Source organism: Schistocerca serialis, chromosome 3 (genome assembly GCF_023864345.2).
Source record: "Schistocerca serialis cubense isolate TAMUIC-IGC-003099 chromosome 3, iqSchSeri2.2, whole genome shotgun sequence".
NCBI lineage: Eukaryota > Metazoa > Arthropoda > Insecta > Orthoptera > Acrididae > Schistocerca > Schistocerca serialis.
Genome location: NC_064640.1, coordinates 322,992,576 through 323,015,960, shown reverse-complemented (window position 1 = coordinate 323,015,960; position 23,385 = coordinate 322,992,576). Strand labels below are relative to the sequence as shown.

Below are 23,385 nucleotides of genomic sequence, written 5' to 3'. Positions count from 1 at the left end.
TACTGATAAGCCGTATTGTAAACCCAGGATGAGATGGGGGAAAGTTGTTTGCTGGAGGGGAAACCTCACAAAGTATTCTGTGTGATCTACAGCCGGTTCAAATGCAAGTGATGGAGCATATGCCAATATTCACAGACATATTACGTTTACTGTACGAGATAGTCAGTTATGACGCAAATGAAAGTGCAGTCACTTTACCGGATACTATATCGTTAGTGAAGGTGCGTCCGCATTAAGTAAGACATAGGATGTGAGATTCTGTGATATATGATCAGAGCTGATCTCTTTTTGAACTCTGAGTCTTGTCCAAAGCCGGCAATTTTACAAGTTTTTTCAGAAGGCGTAGTGGATGCGTTTTGCAGGTGCCTTCTTATGATCTGTTAGTGACATGTCCGTTTGTTATCTATATTGTGTGTGTATCTGTAACGAATATTTGTATAGTATAGTATTACTATTGCGTCGTTATGGATGATTATGGAAGTGAAGAAAAGTGTGAATTCTGGTCTCGACACATCATCTATACCAAGGCGGTTGCCGACCTTAATATTCCCCCTTCACTTACATGTGACTACCAAGAAAGCTTCATACCCACATGAGACACTGCAGATAGATTTTAGATCTATCTTAGGTCACTTGAACACATTACACAACCTCACGTCGCTTTACCAACCCAGTATTGATGATGAAAATTTTTCCACCACAAGAGTTTGAAAGGATTACCTTCGCGTCACATGTCACCGTATTATCACGCGTCAGCGACCTCGATTATGAAAACGGGTTAGCAGCCACACAGTGCATAGCAAATTAGATTGGGTAGTTCCGGAGTCATTTCACCGTGAAACAGAGACAGAGATGTACGGTTGCCCAGAAAGTAATGCATCGCATTTTTTTGCTCAGCCGAAGACAATGCTCCGAATGCGAAAAGTTACGTATGTTTTATTTGAAGTCTTCTTAGTGAGCGCGCCAAATTTCTGTCACTTCCGACAGATGTAGGTGATGTACGTTACAAGCAACGTGCCGGCATTGAAGTTCTCACTGCAGAGAAAGAAACTGTGGAGAATATTACAAACGCTTGTGCAAAGTCTATAGAGCATCTGCTGTCGACTGAAGTACAGTTAGTCGCTGGGCACGGAGGGTGACGTCATCAGAAGGAGGTTCGGTGGAGCTCCACGATTTGCAGCGGTCGGGAAGACGGCTGTCACATCTGACATGTTGCTGCGAGCCCTCGGACTTCCACTTGTTTGGGCCAATAAAGGATGCTATTCGTGGAAGACGTTTTGAGGACGATGAGGAGGTGATTCACACAGTGAAGCACTGGTTCCGCCACCAGGACAAGGTCAAGGATTCGTACCGACAGGCCATACGCGCCCTTGTTTTGCGCTGTACAAAGGCCATAGAACGGGAGATTACGTGAAAAAATAGGGTGTGTAGATAAAAAACACAATTCTTTCGTCTGTGTGATTCTCATTATGTTCAATAAGGAATTGTTGAAGAAAAAAATGCGGTGCATTACTTTCTGGGCAACCCTCGTATTTAACAATCATCCAGATTTGTAATGCATATGTAAAGCTCTTAAATGCTAATGAAATTTAGAGAACAGTAACCAGATAGACAGGGATACTGAGTGATGAAATTACTTACCATTAACCGCTTCACATTTCTGGTGCGAGTAAAAACTCATTCCTACCCGCAACTGATCATAAAAATGAAATTCACTGTACACCCCAGACGATTTAAAGAGCGGCTGTGTGAAAGGCTTGCCGATTTCAAGAGTTTGTTCAAAAAAATGGCTCAGAGCTCTATGGGACTCAACTGCTTAGGTCATTAGTCCCCTAGAACTCAGAACTAGTTAAACCTAACTAACCTAGGGACATCACAAACATCCATGCCCGAGGCAGGATTCGAACCTGCGACCGTAGCGGTCTTGCGGTTCCAGACTGCAGCGCCTTTAACCGCACGGCCACTTCGGCCGGCAAGAGTTTGTTCTTACTGCATTTCTGTAGAGAAGAGATAGTGGTCAGCATCAAGGTCTACAAACAATAAAACTATGGAATTAAATTACCTACGAATGCACTTTCAGTTTAGTCACGTCTACTTTATAGACAAAGGTAAAGGTCTCTTCTGCTGTTATGTGAAAAGTTCAACTTCCGATGTGCTTATGAAGTTAAATCAGTTTTAGCCACAATTCCAAACATAAATAAATGCCTTCTGCTATATTCCAGTTAATACTTTATGCGGATGAACCAGAAATGAATTAGGTCGTATAATTGCATATTTTTGTACCTAATTCCAGTTCTCTCTGGACTTTTCCTATTACTGATATGCATTATTCTTTCTTAGTCATCACACAAGATTTGAATAGTAGACAATTTTAGTTTCAGTAAGCCATCAACAGCAGACACTAGTTCAAAAAAGAAGCAGTAGCCGCTACGTTCGCCTAACTTCTACCTCCGCCTCAATGCTTCTTCCAGTTCTGGGAGACTTCTTTCACACATGTTTTACTTTTGGGCGAAGGATAAGATTGTCGACTCTGCCTGTTTCTTCAATCGCTGGAGCAGTGTCATCCTCGCTAACTATCATTTTCTTGATAAACAGTTGCGTGAAAGATTTAATTTCATCAGCCGCATGTTTTTGTGACGTTCATAATTTTTAGTTTAGACAAAATACATTCATCGACCGTTGATAAGGCGTGATAGATGCCGAAGTGTGCGTGCCACTGCTTCACCCGAACTGGCCTCACGCTGGGCTTAGCCTGACACCTGTGAGCAGCTGTCCTGCACTGGAGTGTCCATTCCTATAAGCAGTCCTATCTACCTGTAGATAATGTATACCTCTAACGGGTCATTTACGTATTGTCGTGTTTCTGCAAATGGATGTTTAGGAAGGAGATTGGAGACGATCTTCCGTAAGGATAGATCTTAGTATACTAGACTCCGAAGCACGCAAATATGGTATGAAAGAAACTATCTACACAGAAACTTAACCTTGAGAGGAAATTTAGTCATCGGTGCTCTGGCTCTGAGCACTATGGGACTTGACATCTGAGGTCGTCAGTCCCTAGACTTAGAACTACTTAAACCTAACAAACCTAAGGACATCACACACATCCATGCCCGAGGCAGGATTCGAACCTGCGACCGTAGCAGCAGCGCGCTTCAAGACTGAAGCGCCTAGAACCACTCGGTCACAGCGGCCGGCCAGTCATCGGTGCAGCAGCTAACATATTCACATAACAACAAAAATGTTACATCAGCCCGATATGTCTCGCAGGTTTTTGCTATTGTAACTGTTCCTGTACGGATCGGATGGTCACACCTGACATTGTCAACATACACACAGCTACCGCGAGCACGCGGTACGTACGGGTAGAATGCCAAACTCCAATGGATTGCAGCATTTCAGTTGAAAGTGAAGCACCAGTTTGGACTCAATAGAGAAGTCTGTGGAACAAGGAAAACCGCGCCCAATGATCATGGCCGCATCATAACGTTATGTGCAGAAGGCTTCACAACCATGGAGGTTGCTCAACACGTGCATCTGTTTCGAAGTGCAGACATTAAATCTGTTCCAGTTGACTGGTAGTACTGAGAACTTACACCACATAGGTCGTCCGCGTTCGAGCGGTGCACAGGATGATAGATATCTACGGCTTTGGAGGCAAAGGAACAGTGGGTTGAGTGTTCCAGGACTGAATTCGGTGGTCGAAGAGGCTGCAGGACGTCATGTATCGCGTCAAACTGGTAGGAGACGATTGCGTGATGAGACTCTCCAATTTCGACGACCAAGACGAGCACCATGTCGTACATAATAACACCATGGATTCTGTTACAAACTTACATTACATCATGTAGAATGAACCCTCCAGCATTGGCGTTGGGTGTCGTTTACGGACAAAACTTTGATCTGTTTGCATCCTGATAATCGAGTACAACTACATCATGTAGAATGAACCCTCCAGCATTGGCGTTGGGTGTCGTTTACGGACAAAACTTTGATCTGTTTGCATCCTGATAATCGAGTACAACGTATTTGGAGACAGTCCAGTAATACTGAGAGCCTTCAACACCGTGTCCCACGTATACAAAAAGGTGTTGATGGAGTAATGTTCTGGGATGGCCTTACATGGGGTCACCGTACACAACTTGTGGTTGTTAAGGGCAATCTCACTGCTCCACGGTACAGGGAAGAGATTCTACAACAAATAGTAGGACCTAATTGTCAAAATTTTGGAGACAATTTTATTTTCATTGTTGATAACTCGCGCATTCATCGTGCTGTTCCCGTGAACACGTTCCTTCACCATGCTAGGGTCACCATAATGGAGTGGCCTGACTGTTCCCCGGATATTAAAACAATCGAACATGTGTGGGCTCGATTCAAGCGAGCTGGTTTTGGTCGTCGACAACGACCACGTACTCTGCGTGACCCATGGAGAATCGCCATTGGAGAGGGGGACACTGTGGAGCAGGGCTAGCTAGCTTGATGATCTCATCGATGATATGACACGACGGATACAAGCGTCAGTCGAGCAAGGGGATGTTTCACCACGTATTGACGTTGCTCAGGTGTGCTGCGAAAAACACCTAACGGAGACAGGTGATTTTATCGTTACAAAATATTTTTTATTTTTATTTCGTGACTGACACACTGCAAATGCATATACATGCATGCCTCAGAGTCAGTGTTTGTTTTCTGTACCATGGATTTTGAAAAAAAAAATGGTGATGCAAAACTTTTGTTGGTGTGTGTATATCGAACAAGTATAGTTAGTTATATGGGCAACAATAACAACAGTGATGTAAAATACTTTATTACCTGATGAAAGCCTTTAAACTTCGCAGCATATTGCAGGGTTGCATTATTGGGCTGTGAATGATGCTCGAGAGGGCACTTAATTCCGTGTGTATCTTGTTATCGAAAATCAAGGTAAATTTAACTTCATCTTCACATCGTCGTCGAGATCATGATAAACGGAGAACTTACTCTGTCGTGGTCTTCTTGAAGGAACTGTCTCAGCATGTGTCTCACTTTCTTAAGAATTTCTCTGTCGAGAATGATAAACTGAAACTTGAACTCGATATGTAACTTCCTCTTGTCTCGTTCAGTGAGGCAGTGCAGGAAATTCTGTAATTTAAAAGGATGGTAGCGGAAAGTCCTGCAGTCAGGGGCGGCACTCCCACCTCCTCTCGTGCTGTGGATATCATAGTTTGACCTCCAAGAGGATTTATTCCAACTGGCACATTACTATAGCCGCCGTGCTACGTTTACGTTTGAATCAGATTATCAACTTATTTTAATATGGTGCATCGTCAAAATCCTGTTGGGTCTAATCTGCCTTGGATTTAATGTGGTATCGGTCGTTTCGGCGTTAAATGTAATGTTCGATGAGCACTGTTGTCGCTATCGCGAGCCTTGCCACCATGACAGCGTGGGTGATCTCAGTGTTTACCATTTCCAGTACAAATATAAGCATTTTCGAAATAAATGGTTGTAGCTCCGTCATAAGATGCATTGAGAAGTACCTTTTTTTTATTTCTTGATGGTGACTAGTTTCGGACATCTATGTTGATTTTCAAACCACCTGCACCATTAGTGTGACAAATACAGGCAATTTTCCTATGTACAAAAACTGCCTCTGAAGTGGTGATCAAATGGGCACTATGGACGACTCAACGACAGTAAATAGACCACACAGGACGGACATTAGTGTTCTCTAATATCTGGACATTACAGACTTCTAATGCCCGTCCTATGTGGTCTATTTACTGTTGTTAAGTCGGCCTGCCGGCCGGAGTGGCGTGCGGTTCTAGGCGCTAAAGTCTGGAACCGGGCGACCTTAGGTTAGTTAGGTTTAATTAGTTCTAAGTTCTAGGCGACTGATGACCTCAGAAGTTAAGTCGCATAGTGCTCAGAGCCATTTGAACCATTTAAGTCGGCCTTAGCGCCGCTTTGGTCGCCACCGTAGGAGCTGTTTTTGTACATAAGCTATTGCCTGTATCTGTCACATTTACGATGCGGATGCTTTTAAAATGGACACAGGTGGCCGAAACTAGTCACCACCAAGAAATTAAAAGAAAGATACTTCTCAGTGCAACTTATGGCGGAGCTACAACCATTTGTTGCAATTATAAAACAAGATGTGGACCTATTTTCCACCTGACGCATGCTGCAAATTCGTAAATACACACTTTCGTTCAAAGTAGAATCATTTGTAAGATACAAGACTTGGGGTTGAGTCCCACTTAGCAGACTCTATTGACGTCTCCCACCACACAATATAATATTTATTTTGTAGTTAACTAATACAGCGTAACTCAAACTTAGTATATTCTACTACCGAAAGATTCCTAAGGAATAAATGACGTTTTGTTTAATTTAAATAAATAGTCCTGGTAGCTAGCAACTTTGTTACTTACTCGAAGTTCGTATTACGATCTTACAAACAATGTTATTTTTCACAGGGAAATCCTGCGAAGTAAATATTAATGAATGTTCGTCCAGCCCCTGCAGTGACAACGGCCTCTGCGTGGACGGCGCTAACAACTTCACGTGCAGCTGCTACGACGGATTTGAAGGTTTGTAGTAACTTAACTCAATAACTGAATCAATCATGATACAGAAACCGAAATCAAATTAAGCGTTTCGCCTGCTGCCCAGATAGTAAATTAGTGAAAATGATGATTTCTTGTGTATTTATACGCGCTTATCTCGCTCTTCCGGTACAAAAAGTAGAGAGTAGCGTATTACTGGACAGTCTTCCCGACTCGCTCTGACGATGGCTGAGTGGTTGACGGCCGAAATACTAGCAGCAGACGAAGTATGGTTAGGCTGAATTCCCTTAATTTTATGGATCAGTTAATACCTCGTGAGAACTTGAACCTCCATATTGTCTTCGAGTCACAGTAAAAATGCTCCTTCCATTGTGGAGAAAAAGAGTTGATGCAGAAAAGTTTCAGTTTCAAACTTTTGCCGCATATTGCGAAGAACATCATTACTTATAATGTCTTCGTAACTATCAGAGTTCGTTTTTCTATTAAGCCAGGCTAATAACCAGGAATAACAGCGGCAGATAATTACACATCTCCACCGAATTTCACAGCCGCCGCAGGGCTCATAGGTAATTATATCTGCCAAGCCTACACAAACGCATATGATTCCCACACCATGTACTGCGACCCATCATTCCAAGATACCTTCTTACATAGTTCTTAAGACCAACGACATAGCTATAAGTATCACACTGAACAACGTCATTTTGCCACTATCCAAACCAATGGTCTAACCTCAAATCAAAAGAAAACAACTGCACATCGTTACGTCTTCGGCGAATTTCACTGTAACCACAACGTACACAAGTAATTACAGTTGGCCGGACACCCATATGATTCCCGTACCGTGTTCTGTGACTCACCGCTACATAGAACATCATTAGCCAGTTCCACACAACAATGGGGTACATGTACTACACGCACCACACTAGCAACGCCAAGAATTTGATCTTGCAGTCAGTGCCTTTTGGACCGTAGCATGGCTATGTACACTATTCTCGTCGCCTCCTGATGGATCATTCTGTAGCTGATCATATTGTACATGTGGTGTGGGTGACATTCCCAAGTGTCGTCAGGCGCATTTTCTTTGCGGTTTCGGCAGATATTTGCAATTTTCGTTTCCGAAATGCGTAACTAGAGTCAGTCCAAACAGATACCGCTCATCACTTGTTTCGTGCGATGCCCCATCGGTTAAAAACAAAATTATTTTTTATAGCAGAATTTTGTGGGTCTCTTCAAAACAGACGTCCAAAATTAGTGTAGTGCGATATTAGTCTTATGGATATATATTATGTGGGACAGTAAAACATGAAGAATAAACAGTACTACAATAGCCAACGGTGATTGTCACTGCCAAGCAGCAGTGCTACTCAGCTGCTGCTGGAGTACTACTGGGTTCGAATCCTACCTCGGGCATGGATGTGTGTAATGTCCTTAGGTTAGTCAGGTTTAAGTAGTTCTAAGTTCTAGGGGACTGATGACCTCAGTTGTTACGTCCCACAGTGCTCAGAGCCATTTGAGCCAGTACTGCTGTTTTACTGTGCATGTTAATACATATCGATAAAACTAATATCGCACTGGACTAATTCTGGACCTCTCTTTTGAATGGGGCCACAAAATTCTGCTCTAAAAATAACTTTGCTTTTAACAGGGAAGAAACCGACGCTTTCTGTTGACACATGACAGACCTGATGAGCATTAGTTGTTTGGGCTGGCTCCAGCTACAAATTGCAAAAACGAAATTGCAAATATCTGCCGAAAAATCAGAGAATTATGTATAGTAAGCTAGCCAACGGAGATTACGTTTATTTACTTATTGCCGAACTAGTATCGACCGCACATTCTCATCACCAGCGGTATCTTACATAGTAGTTTCTTAGCACATTTCAAATACGTTTGTCAGTAACATATGCATAGTTAGATAATTACAGGAATGTTATTGGCAAAACATCTGTGGAATGTGCTAAGGTACCAGCGTACAAGATGCCGCTGATCACGGGCAAGGCGCTCGATATTAGTCCAACAATAAATAAATAAAAGTAATCTCTGTTGGGTAGCTTATTGCAGAAAGGTACTTGTCCGAAATTTATAAATTTCTCTGTTTCGACGGTATGGTTGTGAATGAATAAATGCATTGTTTACCGCAAAATTGAAACGTTTTTCTACGATAACACAGGTCGTCAATTTTCCGTTTATTGTAGATAGGGAGCTAGTTTGGGGCATGTTACTGGAAGGAGAGATACTATACTCTCGATGACGTTTTTGAGCTCATAAAACATTCCTGAAAGAACGATAAGAAGTTTCTGTTGTTCAAATAAAGGTGGCTTCTTTTATCGACTACAGTTCTTGGTGCCTTACATTCCATAAAAGCAGCTACTAGAGCAATGATTCGTATGGTAAATTCGTTCCTAGACACCAGAAAAGGATTCTCACTATTTCAAAATTCCATGAGATGAACTTTTCAGCTGAAAATCCGCGCATAGTGTTACTTGCAACATGGATGCCGCTGGCTTGACGATAGACGCTTTTACGATGAGGAAAGCTGTACAACCTCTGAAATTTCCTTCACAGCAAGCCTGCATACCTATAGTGCCTATTAATAACAACAAAATGGATTACATCAAGAAATCTTTGGTGAATATCCCTCAAGACAAGATGCAGTTTTGGAATTCAGTTACATCATGGCCGACAACAACATCATCTCATGATGCAGATGAAGATAACTGAGTGATGCAACCATATAAAACGTCGCATATTATTCAGAAATATGTAGAAAACCATGTTTATTACAGTAAAAGACGTTAATATATACAACTCTATTTTAAAACAAGTAGCTTAAATTTAAAATTAATTTGAAAACACAGCGTACTGCAGAAATGTAACTTGTCCAACACCAACACAACGTCGTCCCCCTCGTTCCTCTTACATCATACTTGACCTTTACGTGCATACAACAAGCAAGTACACCTACATCAAGAAATACGTGTCAGGTGATAAACTGCGTTAAATCAGCTCTATCCTGTTTTTGGTTTCTACAGTTTTAAAACTGGAGCAACCACAGCTAAAATAGTTACACATAATTGCTTGACAGTTCATACAGTGAATAGATTTTTTAAAAATACAGGTGTTAAAACTATTAAAATGAAACTGAATGAAATGTCCAATGGTCTGCTGAAGCTGTATTTGTTCAGGTCACTTATAAACCAACACAACCTATTTCGCAACTTTTAAGTTCTATCTTCTGGTGCAAATATAAATGTTATGTCATAAGTTACACAAAAAATGTGTGTGAAATCTTATGAGACTTAACTGCTAAGGTCATCAGTCCCTAATCTTACACACTACGTAGCCTATATTATCCTAAGGACAAACACACAAACCCATGCCCGAGGGAGGACTCGAACCTCCGCCGGGACCAGCCGCACAGTCCATGACTGCAGCGCCTTACAGCATAAATTACAGAATGCCACAGAGTAACAATTGGCGTGGCTAGGTGAGGTTTCAGCCCTCCTCAGTTGTTAAAAAGACCATCATCAATTATGAAACTCATGTCTGCGTTAAGTCGAGAACTCTACACTTTCCGATCAAAGTATGCTCTTGCCGGCCTATGCCAAGCTATTCAGGGAAGTGCTGGGCCCTGAAGTAGCAAAAGCCGACACACTCATGTGTATTAACAACTGCATTTTAAAAAAATCTGTTCACTGTATGAATTGTCAAGAAATCATGTACAACTATTTCAGCTGTGGTTGCCCGAGTTTTAAAATTATCTGTAACGACTTGCCAAGTATAGCTAGAAGAGCATATCATGATTAGTGGACCATATTTTTCCAAATTACATTGTGAACATATGTTAGCAAGTTAAGCCATGACTTTTTGTTTACGTGCACAAATCCGCGAATTGTATATCAAAAGAGATCGAACTAATAAGGCGCTGTATATGGCAAAGTTGAAGCTAGCAAGTATGAGTAGCATGAAGAACTTCGATGCAACACGGGAACATGAGAATGAGTGTGTCAATAGATTAAGTAACAGCCTGTCTTCAGTTCGAAATTACAAAAGTTAAGTTATCGAAGTAGCGAACCTCACCCTTCTAGCACTCCTCAGAGCGCGTTTAAATTGCCCCCCCTCGGGTTTGCAACCTAACTCACGTTAGTTTCAACAAGAGTGAAACACGGCTACTTGAGATAGGCTTATCACGAAATACTACGAAGCCCTTATCCCAAAAACAAATTGATTATTTCATTGCACGTTCCCTAACCGCCAGAGATGGCGGTCTATTTTCAACTGGCCAAAGAAATGAACAGCCATTAAAATTAATAAGGTAATCCCGTGACACATTCAACATCAAGGGGTTGGTCTACATGAGTATTTGGAGTTAATCTCGGAAAACGCAGCTCTTTGCACCATTAACAAAAAAACCTAGATGACCATAGAGCAATCATAGTAATGGCAGCTATGGGTAAAACGAGTATTGTTGTGAAGGAGGATGAATACGTACCCAAAGTACAGGATTCCTTCGAAGAAAATAATTTTTCTCGCAGTAGATATGATCCTACTCCAATGTTTTTGGCCCAGTTGAAGAAACACAAAAAAACCACTTCATCTTTTCCCACCCCTTTTCAAAAGAGTTCTCTCATACCCATGAATCCACAAGCACCTAGGTGAAGAGAGGTTATCAGATGGATCTTCCGGCGCGTCCGACCGTTAACTTCAGAAATGGTATTGGCTACCAGGCATGAAAGTTATGAGCCAACTACACACATCAAAACAAGTTTTACATCACTCCAGTTCCCAGAACTCCTGAAGATAGGCGTTGACTGTGGATATTGTATGACAGACACAGTCCCTCTGACTGTTCAGAGATGTCACTAAACCCGCCAAAGATGTAAACAACCATGCATGAGCAGCGCCTATTAGACGGAGGGGGTCCGACAGCCGATCAGTTCCAGTCATTGCACCAGGAAGGAGGTACGCGGCTCGTGTTGCCTGTAGTTCAACCATGCCTAGACGGTCAATACCGCGGTTTGATCGCTTCCGCATTGTTACTTTGTGCCAACAAGGGAAGAGTCGAGGCGTCTCGGAGTGAACCAAATCGATGTTCTTAAGATATGGTAGATACAGACAGGAACTGTCGATGACATGTCTCGCTCAGGCCGCCCAAGAGCTACTACTGCAGTGGATGACCGCTACTATGGAGTATGGCTTAGAGGACCCTGACAGCAACGCCACCATGTTGAATAATGTTTTTCGTGCAGCCACAGAACGTCGTCTTACGACTCAAACTGTGTGCAATAGGCTGCATGATGCACAATTTCGCTCCCGACGTCCATGGCGAGGTCCATCTATGCAACCACGACACCATGCAGCGTGGTACAGATGGGCCTAACAACATGCCGACTGGACCGCTTAGGATTGGCATCACGTTCTCTTCACCGATGATTGTCGCATATGTTTTCAACCAGACAATAGTTGGCAACGTGTTTGGAGACAACAAGGTCAGGCTGAACGCCTTTGACACACTGTCCTGAGAGTGCTGCAAAGTGGAGGTTCCCTGCTGTTTTGGGGTGGCATTAGGTGGGGCCGACGTACGCCGCTGGTGGTCATGGTAGGCGCCCTAACGGTTGTACGATAGGTGAATGCCGTCCTCCGACCGATAGTGCAAACATATCGGCTCCAAATTTGCGAGGCATTCGTCCTAATGGACAGCAATTCGCGCCCCCATCGTGCACATCTTGTGAATGATTTCCTTCGGGATAACGACATCGCTCGACTAGAGTGGCCAGCATGTTCTGCAGACATGAACCCTATCGAACATGCCTGGGACAGATTGAAAAGGGCTGTTTATGGACGACGTGACCCACCAACCACTCTGAGGGATCTACGCCGAATCGCCGTTGAGGAGTGGGACAATCCAGACCAACAGTGCCTTGATGCACCCATCTAGTTTTTTGTTACACAACCGTGCACATCTAATTTCCATTCTAAATGACTTGAACATTCCCACTGATGTCAACATAGCATCTTTAGATATTAAAAATATATGTACCTACGTACCTACGGACCAAGTCCGGAATATTATTGCTGAAAATCTTCGTACCCATAGATGTCTACCCGACGAAATTAATGAAATGTTGAAGTCGCTAGGAATTATTCTTAATTATAGTTACTTCAAATTTGGTGATTCTTGTCATTCAAAATCAGGGACTAGAAATGGCTTGTCCTTTGTCTTACTACCTGGCAAACAGTATTCAGTCCAAGTCTGCAAACGATTTTGTGCAAAAATGCCCATCTTGCGATAGAGAAATCCTCGGTTGGTTTCGTTACGTTGATGACGTTCTCTTACTGTATTAAGGCCGCAATGACTTTTGCGATTTCCTTGTGGGCCATCTGAGTTCACATCAGTCTGATATTCCATTTACAGTCGAACACAGTGTTAATGGCACACTTCATTACCTTGATTTCTTAATCACATTAAGAAACAGTTCTTTGGTTTTTGATATTTACCAGATACCGTCTACTACTGACAACGTACTCCATCGTTCTTCTTATCATCCCATGAAATATAAAAAGGCTGCCTTTCGTTCGCTTCTTTAGCGCTTCCATCAGGTCCCCCTAACACCCCACACTTTCGATCGGGAGTACCAAGCTACACAAACTATCGCACTATCTAATGGTTACTATACAAATTGTGTTCACAGTATTGATAAGGAAGTATTGAGCGAGACAAGTTCTGACAGTAACCACTCCACAATTTCCACCATTTTATCATCTGTTAAGCAGGGCAACAAGTACTACCACAGCGTTTCCTACTATGGCTCCTGTCCAGAAAGAACAGATAATCATTTAAAAAAGAATAACATAAATTTAGCATTTTTCATTCCGCAGAATGTAGGTTCCATGTACAGACACAGGGAACAGTGACTCACCAACCCATCTAAGAACACAGGAGTTATCCATTTCCTGTAATGAATGTTCTCAAAAGTACAGTGCGTAAACGAATAGGGCTTTCGAAATTAGCTTTAAAAAAATCTCAACGTGAGCAGTTCTAAATCCGCGCTAACATCTTATTTATGAGATAACCAACATTGTATTTCAAATCTACACAACTTGGATACACTACATAAAGAGAGAAAGCGCTGTCTTGAATGTGCTTGAGGATGTATATATACACTACTGGCCATTAAAATTGCTACACCAAGAAGAAATGCAGATGATAAACGGGTATACATTGGACAAATATATTATACTAGAACTGACATGTGATTACATTTTTCACGCAGTTTGGGTGCATAGATCCTGAGACGTCAGTACGCAGAACAACCATCTCTGGCCGTAATAACGGCCTTGATACGCCAGGGCATTGAGTCAAACAGAGCTTGGATGGCGTGTACAGGTACAGCTGCCCATACGGCTTAAAAAACACGGTACCACAGTTCATCAAGACTAGTGACTGGCGTATTGTGACGAGCCAGTTGCTCTTCCACCATTGACCAGACGTTTTCAATCGGTGAGAGATCTGGAGAATGTGCTGCCCAGGGCAGCAGTCGAACATTTTCTGTATCCAGAAAGGCCCGTACAGGACCTGCAAAATGCGATCGTGCATTATCCTGCTGAAATGTAGGGTTTCGCAGGGATCGAATGACGGGTAGTGCCACGGGTCGTAACACATCTGAAATGTAACGTGCACTGTTCAAAGTGCCGTCAATTTGAACAAGAGGTGACCGAGACGTGTAACCAGTGGCACCCAACACCATCACGCCGGATGATGGCGATGACGAATACATGCTTCCAATGTGCGTTCACCGCGATGTCGCCAAACACGGATGCGACCATCATGATACTGTAAACAGAACCTGGATTCAACCGAAAAAATGACGTTTTGTCATTCGTGCACCCAAGTTCGTCGTTGAGTACACCATCGCAGGCGCTCCTGTCTGTGACGCAGCGTCAAGGGTAACCGCAGCCATGGTCTCCGAGCTGATAGTCCATGCTGCTGCAAATGTCGTCGTACTGTTCGTGCAGATGGTTGTTGTCTTGTAAACGTCCCCATCCGTTGACTCAGGGATCGAGACGTGGCTGCACGATCTGTTACAGCCATGCGGACAACATGCCTGTCATCTCGACTGCTAGTGATACGAGGCCGTTCGGCTCCAGCACGGCGTTCCGTGTTGCCCTCCTGAACCCACCGATTCCATATTCTGCTTACAGTCATTGAATCTCGACTAACGCGAGCAGCAGTGTCGCGATACGATAAACCGCAATCGCGATAGGCTACAATCCGACCTTTATCGAAGTCGGAAACGTGATGGTACGCATTTCTCCTCCTTACACGAGGCATCACAACAACGTTTCACCAGGCAACGCCGGCGGTCAACTGCTGTTTGTGTATGAGAAATCGGTTCAAATGGTTCAAATGGCTCTGAGCACTATGGGACTCAACTTCTGAGGTCATTAGTCCCCTAGAACTTAGAACTAGTTAAACCTAACTAACCTAAGGACATCACACACATCCATGCCCGAGGCATAATTCGAACCTGCGACCGTAGCGGTCTCGCGGTTCCAGACTGCAGCACCTAGAACCGCGCGGCCACTTCGGCCGGCTATGAGAAATCGGTTGGAAACTTTCCTCATGTCAGCACGTTGTAGGTGTCGCCACCGGCGCCAAACTTGTGTAAATGCTCTGAAAAGCATCTTCTTCCTGTCGGTTAAATTTCGCGTCTTTAGCACGTCATCTTCGTGGTGTAGCAATTTTAATGGCCAGTAGTCCATAAGACAGTCCCCTGATAATACTCTCAATAATGAAACCGAGTTAAGGCACCGAGCTTAATTGACCAATTTTGACTACTTAAATTTCTGAAGTTAGGCGTCTCATCATCTAATTAGTTGGTTAGCTTATTGCAGCTTTTTTACATTAAATTCATGACTACTTCCACTGCTGGTCCACTTGAAGGTCATCTGCTCTATTTAATGTCTACACTGTTTTAATAATTCAGAAATACGATTTAATGATTCAGAAATAAGTATTTCATCCTAGCAACATTATTGTATTTAGTAGTATTCCGGTTCAGTTTTATGTAATACACAGAGCCGGGTCTAATAGTGGGTGACCGTAAGTCACCAGCAAAGCACTAGCGTCGAGCTTTCTTATTTTCCGTGTTACTCGTGTTACTTCAATTTCCGTCACCGTGTCAGCATCCGCTTCGACAATATAAGGGACGCTCGTAGCTTATGTTGTCAGCTGGTATGTTGATGGAAAATACATATGAGCTAGTTGGCTTTTGTCACTACAGGGCGCAGTACATCCCGGAATATCATCTACCAGGGGCATTTAGTTCCCTGAAATAGGCCGACAAGACCATATTTTAATCGGAATGTGCAGTTCGCGACTTAACACAGACATGACTCTCATCATTGACAATGGTCTTTTTATCAGTTGACGATGGTCTTTTTATCAAGTGAGGATGGCTGAAACATCACCTAGCCACGCCAGTTGTTACCCTGCAGCATTCTGTAACCAATGAGATGACATTTAAGTTGCATCTTCTGATGCAAATGTAAAAGCTGCGAAACCGGTTGTGTGGGTTTGTAAGTGAGATGAATAAATGCAGCTATAATGTACCATTGGACATTTCATTCCGTTTAATTTTATATTTTTAACACCTTTATTTTAAAAAACTGTTCATTGTATGAATTGTCAACCAATAATGTATAACTGTTTCTGCTTTAGTTGCCCCTGTTTTAAAATTCTCTGATATTACACACGAACACGCGTACTCTAACAAAAACTCTGTCACAGAAAGCCCAAAGCTATGAACGCATCACTCATTCCTGTTGAATTCAAAAAATTTTCTATGTTGCCCCCTTCTAACAAGAAACACAATCTCATATTGTCCTATTTTACCTCGAATTCGTTGTCCATAAACTTTCAGACACGTATGCAAGGTGTCACAGTAGCTAAGGCACTAGACTCTCTTTTATGAAGTGCCGTGTTCACATTCTCTTCTAGCCTTTCAGATTTTGTTTCCCCATGATCTTACTGGATTGATTAAGCGGGTTTCCCGAAAAGTTGCTTTGAAAGTGAAGTGACCGGTTTTCTTCTTCCTCCTTGTCTCCAAGGGCTTCATCGTCGACGGGACGTTAAGCCACAACTTTCTTTTGTTTTGATTTCGTCTTGTCTTGACATGAATGGTGCATTTCTCGTAAGCACAACGTAATGGAGGTTATACAAACAGCAACATTTCCGTTACTGATCTCTCGAGTGGGACAGGAAGTAGAAAAATTAGTAATGGTATGTAGCTCTCCCCTCTTCCCCCCCCCCCCCCCCCCATGTACTGTAAACGTTGCTAGTGAAGTCTGTATTTTGATATCAAACAGGATTGCACTTCAAATTACGTTGACAAGTATTAGACAGATACAAGTCACTCGGAACTCTGCGCTTGCTACAGTGGAGAATTGTTCATTTTAACGACACACCGCGGATTACCGCAGCGCCACTCTTGTATGAGGCAACCTACGGTACTGCATCACAGGATAGGCCGTCGGAACTCGCTTGACAGCGAACCTAATCAATCATGGCAATTTTTTCCCGCTAAATAAGTTCTGAGACAGCTCATTTCCATAAATCGATCGCAGTAACGCCAAAGCAGAAGAAACGGTATGCCTGTGCTCGCGAGGGTCCCCAACGTATCAGGCGATCCTGTGCCACAATTTCGCTCTCGAGGGCACACGTTTCATCCACCCACCCTTCCACATTTCTCTGCATTCCCTCTCATCCATCTCGCACACCATTATTCTCTAGCTCGCTCTTCACTCCTGGGCCAACCCTTTTCTACACGCAGCAGCATACGAGAGGTAGTCCCAAACTGCACCAAATTTTGGTATAAACTCTATGTCACTACATTTGTCTCAGTCTTTCTTTCTCATCTATGTATGGCCGGAATGCATTTAAATTCGTTCACACTTTATTAATCAGAGTTGTAAATGACTTTGTTTAAGGTTTTGAAATAAATCGTTCAGATGTCGAATTTAAGGACCGTAAAAGGCATATTTATTTTTTTATTTCCCAGACGATATTCATTACCATCATTTCTTCATAATTCCCCTTTTCTTCAAATGTGCAGATAACCTGTAATCAGTTGTAGCACAGATTAATATTCTGGGCGTATTATTTTCTTCCCAAAACTTTATAATATCACTATTGCTTCGTCATCTACCTAGTATGTGAAGTGATTGAGACATTTGGAGGCAACTCTTAGCCAACTATGCTGCACACGTCCGTTGTTCGCCCCGTCACCCTAACTACCGTCTCCTTTTCGCTAATGCGGCAGTCCGTATCCCACACCGGCGGCCGCGATCAGGCCATACAATTGGGATCCGTGTTTGGTCACTCCTTAGTGAACTCGAGTCTTTGCCTCTTCCGTCTGCTTTCCAGGTCCACCCACATACACCACCTTGGTGTATTCGTCGGCCGCAGCTTCGGCTGGAGCTCTCACGATGGCAAAAAGATTCAGTTCCTCCTGCAGTCTTGCGCCGCCAATTTCTTGCTCTCCTAGACGCATCTCGTGACTCGGAGGTTATCTATACCGATGGCTCGATGGTTGATGGCCATGTGGGGTACGCTTATGCTCATGCGGACTATGTAGACCAGCGCTCCATGCCGGAGGTTTACACCGCAGAGCTAACAGCCATTTTTCGTGCCCATAAGCGTATTCGTACCAGCACTGGAGAGTCCTTCGTCATTTGCAGTGACTCTCTCAGTAGTCTACAGGCTTGAACAGTGCTACCCACGCCATCCCATTGTTGTTGCCATCCACGAGTCCATTCACGCTCTTGAACAGCGTGGACGTTCGGTGGTGTTCATATGGACCCCGGGACACGTTGGGATAGCGGGAAACGAACACGCCGGCAAGTTAGCCAAAGAGGCTACCCGCAAACTGACGTTGGAGATCGGCCTCCCAGCAACTGATCTCCGATCGGTGTTGCGCCGTCGGGTCTTTGGGATGTGGGGAGACGAATGGCGCACCCTGTCTGCACCCAACAAGCTGCGGCGAGTAAAGGAGACCGGGGTTCCTCCATGCGGGCCTCTCGCAGGTATTCTGTTGTTCTCTGTAGGCTCCGCATTGGTCACTCTTGGCTGACGCGTGGTCATCTGCTGCGTCGAGAGGACCCCCCTCATTGTCGCTGTGAAGCAAACATGACGGTGGCCCATATGTTGTTGGAATGTCCTATTCTAACTGCCCTCAGGCGAACTTTTAACCTCCTGGGTGATTTATCATCTCTTTTAGGTGACAATGTCTCTATGGCAGATCGGGTTTTAAGTTTTATTCGCGCAAGCGGCTTTTATAGGTCCATCTAATTTGATTGCGTCACCCTCTTTTGTGCTGTATCTTTTACTTAGTTTTGTGTTGTAATTCGACTCCAACCTAATCTTTTAGGCTGGAGGTTTTAACGTGTTGCAGAGTGGCTGGCTCATCCTTTTATTTTCGTGATCAGCCAGCCACGGTCCTCTGTAGTACAGTTATAATTCTTTCCGCCTTTCTTCTCTATGTTGTTTTCGTTGCTGTGCTCCATTTTCCATGTTGCCTTGCCATTGACCTTGGGGCTTTTCTTCCCCCGGAATTTTTATTTTAGTGCTTAGCCTGACTGGTGGATGGTTTCAATATGCTCTGTGTGTTTATGAAACAAGGGACCGATGACCTTTGCAGTTTGGTCCCTTTAATCTTTAAACCAACCAACCAACATTTGGAGGCACAACGTACGAAAATTAGGTGTATGGAAGGCGTACTGTTGGATAACCATAACCGAGAACCAAATTTACGTTACATATTACACTAAGGTGTGAAGTCGTGCAATAGCGATCTCCACATATGCGCATGGTGGCAGTGTAGCATATACGGGTATAAAAGGACAGTGCATTGGCGAAGCTGTCATTTGTACTCAGATGATTCATGTGAAAAGCTTTCCGACGTGATTCGGGCCGCGCGACGAGAATTAACAGACTTTGAACGCGGAATGGTAGTTGGAGCTAGACGCGCGGGACATTCCATTGCGGAAATTGTTAGGAAATTCAGTATTCCGCGAACCACAGTGTCAAGAGTGTGCCGAGAATGTCGAATTTCAGGCGTTACCTCTAATCACGGACAACGCAGTGGCCGACGGCCTTCACTTAACGCACGAGAGCAGTGGCGCTTGCGTAGAGTTGTCAGTGCTAACAGACAAGCAACACTCCGTGAATTAACCGCATAAATCGATGTAGGAAGTACGACGAACAGGTTAGGACAGTGCGGTGAAATTTGGCGTTAACGGGCTATGGTAGCAGACAACAGACGCGAGTACCTTTTAATAACAGTACAACTTCGCTTGGGTTCGTGACCATACCGGTTGGACCTAGACGACTGGAAAACAGTGGCCTGGTCAGATAAGTCCCGATCTCAGTTGGTAAGAGCTGGTAGGCTTCGAATGAGGCTCAGATCTCACGAAGCCATCTACCCAAAATGTCAAAAAGGCACTGTGCAAACTGGTGGTGGCTTCATAATGGTGTAGGTTGTGTTACCATGCAATGCACTGGGCCCTCTGGCCCAACTACATTGATCATTCATTGAAAATGGTTCTGTGCGGCTACCTGAAGACCATTTGCAGCCATGCATGTACTTCATGTTCCCAAACAAGGATGGAATATTTATGGATGACATTGCGCCATGTCACCATGTCACAAGGATACAGTTGTGAGGCGTCTCACTCGCAAAGGAGCATCACCAGACATCTGGGGAATAACAAGTATCCTCAGTACAAATTTGTGAGCCAGGACTCAGCTATAAAGCTACATTGTTGGTTAAATAAAACATCGGCGAAACCATGACCTGAGTTTTGAAAAGAGCACAACTAAATACAAGCTCACCAGGTAAAATAAAAAAAAAGAGAGGACGACTGGCAAGAGTACAGAACGTCCTCTGCAATCATCAAAAATGTCACGTCGTCCAGTAAAACGTACAGGACACATCCACCTACGGAAATAAATAAGAATATGTTTCAAGACGAAGAGTGGTAAGTGAAACAAACATAAAAAACCACATAAATGAGGTTGGAGATAAAGGAACTAATATTGCGGTTAAGAGACATTGGCTCAGAGAGTATGTGAGTAATATAAAAAATAAAATCGTACAAAAGTCACACGTTACCTCTTAACTCAGGGCATGTTTACAACGTCATTGAGCAAAAATGTTTCAAATGGCTCTGAGTACTATGGGACTTAGAATCTGAGGTTCAAAAAATGGTTCAAATGGCTCTGAGCACTATGGGACTTAACATCTGTGGTCATCAGTCCCCTAGAACTTAGAACTACCTAAACCTAACTAACCTAAGGACATCACACACATCCATGCCCGAGGCAGGATTCGAACCTGCGACCGTAGCAGACGCGCGGTTCCGGACTGAGCGCCTAAAACCGCTACACATCTGAGATCATCAGTCCCCTAGACTTAGAACTACTTAAACGTAACTAACCTAAGGACATCACGCACATCCATGCCCGAGGCAGGATTCGAACCTGCGACCGTAGCAGCAGCGCGGTTCCGGACTGAAGCGCCTAGAAACGCTCGGGCACAACGGCCGGCGTCGTTGAACACGCCTGGGCTCTTAACATAGACTCTTTTAGAAATTTCAAATTCTTCGCGGATATTAATCTTCTTCCCTTTTTGTACAACATGCAAAATTTCGAGATCATTTATGGATGGTGCGCGATGTCGAGAAGTTTTCAATTGTTGCGCGAAGTGAGAATATTTTTCAAGTTATCCTTTTTTTGTCAAAAGATGCTCATTAAAAATGACGATAAGCGACCTCCCCGTTTGGCTGATACATTGGGCGTCAGAATGGAGATATTTAGTTTTATATACTCCCGATCTCGAGAAGGTAAGACTTAAGTTTCTCATTGTGAGAAAGGAGGAATTGTGTTCCAACATTTCTAGATAACACAATTTGTACCTTTGTATTACTAAACAGTTTGACGAAGTCATAACAAAAGGGGCCCAAAAAGGGAATAGCTAAACGCATATAACTGTCAACCGTTTGTGGTTGTGAACTCGCGGTGTTAAGCTCCACTCCTTCCTGGTACTCGTTGTATAAACGACGGACCAATGACGCACTACAACCATTCTCGTGTGCTATATACGAAAGGTTGCTAATTTCTTTTTCAATAGATTACAAGGAAAGGAGAACTTCAAACATTCGAGCAATCGCCGACCTGAAAAAGCTTAACTTATATTGCCTTGGGTGGGTTGGTGTAGCGTGAATCACTGAAGAGCCAGTGGTAGGTTTCCTGCAAAAAATCGAAACACATCATATTATTAACCAACTGAAGGGATAAATCTAAATAGCTTAGCACACCCTGCTGATCCATGTCTTTATGGGTAAAACGGAATTTCTTCTGAAAACTGTTACAATCGAGTAAAGGGGTGTCAGTATCAACTCCTTGGCCTTTAAAAACTATCAATATGTCATCGGCATACCTTCTATAAAAAAGGATCTGGGAGTTCGAAGCAGATACACGAGAAAAATACCCGTTTTCTGGATTGCTTACAAATAGTACATCGGCGAGAAAGCCTGAGAGACAACTCCGCATAGCTAGCCATCGGCTTGTTTATAAATATTGTTATCAAATGAGAAATAGTTATGTGAACTAAGTGACTCCAGAAGGTATGCCATCCACTTCCTCAATGATGACAGGCGGATTATTATTGATCAGGGAAAATGTTACAGGCTGTGTTTACATGGAGTGTACAGCGTCCTTTGGTCCTGCTAAACCTATTATTGACTGAAAATGGTTATGTTCGGCTACTTAGAAACCATCTGCACCTACTCAACGATGGAACTTTTATGGATATCAGTGCACCATGTTCGGGCCACAATTGTTCTCGAATGGCTTGAAGAACATTCTGGACAATTCGAGCGAATGGTATGGCCACCCAGCTCGCTCGTCATGAATCCCACGGAATATTTATGGTACAATGGAGAGATCAGTTCGTGCACAAAATCCTACACCGGCAACACTATCGCTATTATGGTTGGCTATAGACAGTATGCCTCAGTATTTCTGCAGGGGACTTCCAACGATTTGTTGAGTCCATGCCACGTCGAGTTGCTGTACTGCCCCGGACATATGGAAGTATGCCACGAAATATGTCACCTCAGTGCATGTTCATGTCAAAATAATTTTAATTTCTATTATTAATATTTAACTGCCATAGATTTCGTAAGGTATATGATGACACACCGTTCGATTAATACCGCTTAATTAAACTGAAAATAATTTCATGTTTCTGTCAGTAGGTACTGTATACACTAACATACAGGCTGCATGTTACACTTCGTAGTATCCAACACATTTTTAGTGTTCAATAAATTGCTGAGCTCATTACTGAATCCACTGAAACGCTAAAGCTCATCATTCCTTCATGAGTCTTCCAAATGTTCCTTCTATTGTCTATTAACGTGTACCTTCTAGTCAATATTTGACTGCTGTAATTTTCAAACATTTTATATAGGAACATGCATAGTTGATAACAGCGTAATATTTTCGGAGGCTCAGCTGAAATACCATATGAATTTGTAGTAGGATATTCTCTTAAGAGACTTCGTATAATAACTGTATACTAATATCTTCGTGTGACTGATGTACCAATAAACATATTAGATACGCATTTTTTCTTAAAGCAGAGACCGATATTTTAAAAGTGGCCGAGAAAGCTGAGAATTCTGTTGAAGTTCGATGACGATGCAATCTCAAGTGTGGAATGAAAAATTTTTCGAAGTCGTGATTGTTTGGGAACTCATGGACCATGTG

The 23,385-nt window shown here is 43.2% G+C and overlaps 1 protein-coding gene across 1 annotated transcript in view; it reads left to right on the top strand.

The window, feature by feature from the left end:
* Nucleotides 1–23,385, top strand: part of LOC126470807 (uncharacterized) — a 495,505-nt gene that overhangs the window by 280,759 nt on the left and 191,361 nt on the right. The window contains exon 11 of the mRNA XM_050098819.1: nt 6,462–6,575. Within this exon, the coding sequence (XP_049954776.1) occupies nt 6,462–6,575 (114 nt within the window). The remainder of the gene's footprint in view (nt 1–6,461; nt 6,576–23,385) is intronic.